The sequence below is a fragment of the Cajanus cajan genome, chromosome 7, assembly GCF_000230855.2.
Source record: "Cajanus cajan strain Asha chromosome 7, NIPB_CcT2T_4, whole genome shotgun sequence".
Lineage (NCBI taxonomy): Eukaryota > Viridiplantae > Streptophyta > Magnoliopsida > Fabales > Fabaceae > Cajanus > Cajanus cajan.
In genome coordinates this window covers 59,013,924-59,018,111 of record NC_138523.1, presented here as the reverse complement: position 1 = coordinate 59,018,111, position 4,188 = coordinate 59,013,924, and the positions used below count along the sequence as shown (strand labels likewise).

Here is a 4,188-nt window from a genome sequence, read left to right as displayed (position 1 = left end):
GAGATGATGGTCATGGCTATGCAACAGCAAAATGCCTATTTTGCTAGGATGGAGGCAGAGAGAGCTGCAGCTGGTGCAGCAAGGCCCACTGGGTCGCAGGAGAGCCGGGACCTGGCTGAGTTCCGAAAGTGCCATCCTCCTCAGTTCAAGGGAGAGGCAGATCCAGAGGTGGCTGACCACTGGATTTGCGAGCTTGAGAAGATCTTCACTGTGCTGGGATGTTCTCAAGAGAGGAGGCTAGCATACGCGGTGTACATGCTTGTTGGAGAAGCCGAGCACTGGTGGAGGGGTACCCATCATATGCTGACTGCTAGAGGGGTGGTTGTGGACTGGGAGTGCTTCAGGCGGATGTTCTTGGAGAAGTATTTTCATGAGAGTGTGAGACATGACAAGGAAGCTGAGTTCATGCGCTTACATCAAGGAGGGATGACCGTTTCGGAATATGCGATGAAATTCGAGCACAAGCTCGTTTTTATTCGCAAGGCATCGTCGAGGCTTGGAAGTGTCGGAAGTTTGCGGAGGGATTGAAATATGATCTGAGGAGAGTGGTGGTGCCTATGGCCATCACTGAATTTCCAGCCTTGGTGGAGAAGGCAAAGGTGGTTGAGCGGTTGGAAGGTGGTAATCGCGGGGTGAAGATTTTTGAGGGGCCATCCGGGTCCAAGAAAGGGGGGAGCCAGAGGAAGCCATATGATAGGCCCCAACCACATCAAGGGGGTCCTGTCATCAGGCAACCTGCTGGTGCTGTTGCTGGTGGAGGACAGGGTGGAGGTGTTGCCCTGAGATGTTACAGGTGTGGTGGGTCCCATATGATCAGGGATTGTCCATACACAGAGAATCGGTGTTTCAGATGCCAACAGATGGGCCATGTATCATTCAACTGCCCTGCCAGGGCCAGACCAGAGAGGAGTGCTCAGAGGAGTGATGCTCAAAGAGGAGATGCTCAGAGGGGCGGCAGACCCACCACAGCTGGTAGGGTCTTTGCTTTGACCGGTGCTGAGGCTTCGACTTCTTCGGATCTGGTGAAGGGGAAGGGCAGAGCTGCTGGTAAAGATGTGGTATTTTTGTTTGATTCTGGAGCTTCCCACTCTTTTATCTCTTATGCTTGTGTTGCTATGCTGGGTGTACCTGTGTGTGAACTGGGGTTGAGACTGCTAGTGTCGACGCCCGCGTCTGCTTCAGTAGTTGCTTCTGAGTTGTGTGTTGGTTGCCCTATTGATGTGAATGGGAAGAGGTATAAGGTAAACTTGATTTGTTTGCCTTTAGTTGATATTGACATAATCTTAGGGATGGATTGGCTATCTGCCAATCGTATCCTTATAGATTGTGCCAATAGGCAGTTGATCTTTCCTCAGGCGGAGGATGAGTTGTTGATTTCAGCTAGTCAAGCTGAATCATTGTTGAGAGATGGAGCAGAGTGTTGTCTTCTGCTTGCGGCGTTGAGTGTTGAGACCGGGCGGGCTATTTCTGAAGTTGAGGTGGTGAAGGATTTTGCTGAGGTGTTTCCGGATGAAGTACCTGGGTTGCCTCCTATTAGGGAGATGGAGTTTACCATTGACTTGGTTCCAGGAGCGGGGCCAGTGTCGGTGGCTCCCTATAGGATGGCTCCTGTTGAGTTAGTTGAGCTGAAGGGTCAGTTGGAAGACCTATTGGAGAAGCAGTTGGTGCGGCCGAGCGTTTCGCCGTGGGGTGCTCCTGTGTTGTTAGTGAAGAAGAAGGATGGAGGTAGTCGAATTTGTGTGGATTACTGGCAGTTGAACAAGTTGACCATCAAGAACAAATATCCACTCCCTCGGATTGATGACTTGATGGATCAACTGAGAGGAGCATCGGTGTTTTCAAAGATTGACTTGAGGTCGGGCTATCACCAGATCAGGGTGAAGGAGGGTGACATACCGAAGACTGCTTCAGGACTAGGTATGGTCACTATGAGTATGTCGTGATGCCGTTTGGTGTGACCAACGCCCCTGCAGTGTTCATGGATTACATGAACAGGATCTTCTGGCCGTTCTTAGATAAATTCGTGGTGGTATTCATTGATGATATCTTGGTTTATTCAAGGACCCAGGAAGAACATGGAGAGCACTTAAGGTCGGTGCTGGAGATTATGAAGGCGAAGCAGTTGTATGCCAAGCCTTCTAAATGTGAGTTTTGGTTGGATGAGGTGAAGTTCTTGGGCCACGTGATTTCAGCTGAGGGGATTGTTGTTGATCCGGCTAAGGTGGAGTCGGTGTTGAAATGAGAGCGCCCGAGGACTGTCACTGATATACGAAGTTTCGTGGGTCTGGAAGGTTATTATCGGCGGTTTATTGAGGGATTCTCCAGGATAGTAGCGCCTCTGACCCAGCTGACGAGGAAGGAGCAGCCGTTTATTTGGACAGATGCTTGTGAACGGAGTTTTGAGGAGTTGAAGAGGAGGTTGACTACTTATCCTGTGTTGGTGTTGCCGGATTCTGGTGAACCCTTTGATGTGTACTGTGATGCCTCTCACCAGGGTCTTGGGTGTGTGCTGATGCAACACAGGAAAGTGGTGGCGTATGCTTCAAGGCAACTGAAGAACCATGAGAGGAATTATCCCACTCATGACTTGGAGTTGGCAGCTGTTGTTTTTGCCTTGAAGATATGACGACATTATCTGTATGGTGCTCAGTTCAGTGTCTTCAGTGATCACAAAAGTTTGAAATATCTGTTCGATCAGAAGGAGTTGAACATGAGGCAGAGGAGGTGGATGGAATTTCTGAAGGACTATGACTTCCAGTTGATGTATCATCCTGGTAAGGCCAATGTTGTGGCAGATGCGCTGAGTAGGAAATCTATCCACATGTCTGGGATGATGGTGAAGGAGCTGGAGTTGGTGGAGAAGTTCAGGGATTTGAATCTCTGTGTGGAGTTAGCTCAAGATCACATTAGTTGTGGGGCAGTCATCATAACTAATGAGTTCTTGAGGCAGGTGGGACTCAAGCAGTTACAGGATGCCGAGTTGGTGAAATTTATGGGTTTGCTGGGTACCGAGAAGGCGGTTGGCTTTGAGTTGGGAGGAGATGGAATCTTGAGGTTCAAGATGCTGAGCTGAAGAGGGTTGTGTTGGAGGAGGGCCACAAGAGTCGACTTAGCATACATCCAGGTATGACTAAGATGTACCAGGACCTCAAGAAGACTTTCTGGTGGTCTGGTATGAAGAAGGAGATAGCTGAGTATGTGGCGGCCTATCTGACCTGTCAGAAGGCGAAGGTTGAACATCAGAAGCCGAGTGGATTGATGCAGCAGATTGAAATTCCAGAATGGAAGTGGGATAGCATCACTATGAACTTCATTGTGGGGTTGCCTAGGTCAGCTAGGAATAGTGATGCTATCTGGGTGATTGTCGACCGGTTGACCAAGTGTGCACATTTCTTTCCTGTCAATATCAAGTGGTCCTTGGAGAAGCTGACGCAGTTGTATGTGAGGGAGATAGTACGGTTGCACGGGGTGCCTTCCAGTATTATTTCAGACAGAGATCCGAGGTTCACTTCCAGATTTTGGCAGAGTCTGCACCAAGCCTTAGGCACGAAGTTGAAGCTGAGTTCTGCTTATCATCCTCAGACGGATGGTCAGTCAGAAAGGACAATCCAGTCCTTGGAAGATTTGCTGAGGGCTTGTGTGTTGGACCACTTGGGTAGCTGGGAGGAGGTCCTACCGTTGGAAGATTCTCCTCTTCTCACTCTTGAACTGTGGTTTTGGTGGCTGAAGGTACTGATTGAAGGTTTGAAATTCTTGTTAAACCCGTGCGGAGCTTCTCCCATCTTTTTCTCCAATCCCTCTTCTCCTCCGTTCTTCGTTTTCCACTTCCCGGAGCTCGAAATCTTCACCCGAGGTAAGGGAAGCTGGTTATTTCCGTTGCATTTGGCTGTGTATGAGTCCAGAACTCATTTGTTGGTTAGAGATTTTTTTTTTAATTTCAAGTTGGGACTATTGAAAAATGGGGTTTTTGAGTTTTCGGGGTTTTTGATAAATTTTGGGGTTTTTGATGAAGTTGTGGTTGCATGTTGAAAAAGATGTTATTTTTGAACTCTTGGATGAAAATGTGTTACTTTGGCCGGATTGCATGTACTGGATAGTGATTTTTGCAGGTACTTTGGGAAAATTTTTGAACTTGGTAAGGTTTCAGATGAGCTTCGCGCTGAGCGCTATTCATCGCGCTGGGCGCGT

General features: G+C 48.6%; 1 protein-coding gene across 1 annotated transcript; it reads left to right on the top strand.

Annotated features, from left to right (window-relative positions):
• Nucleotides 1-557: 557 nt before the first annotated feature.
• Nucleotides 558-3,073, top strand: LOC145950109 (uncharacterized). Its single transcript, XM_083061042.1, has 5 exons — nucleotides 558-1,241; nucleotides 1,356-1,546; nucleotides 2,062-2,144; nucleotides 2,495-2,547; nucleotides 2,951-3,073. Exons 1-5 carry the CDS (start codon nucleotides 558-560, stop codon nucleotides 3,071-3,073), a joined length of 1,134 nt encoding a protein of 377 aa, XP_082917168.1.
• Nucleotides 3,074-4,188: the final 1,115 nt, after the last annotated feature.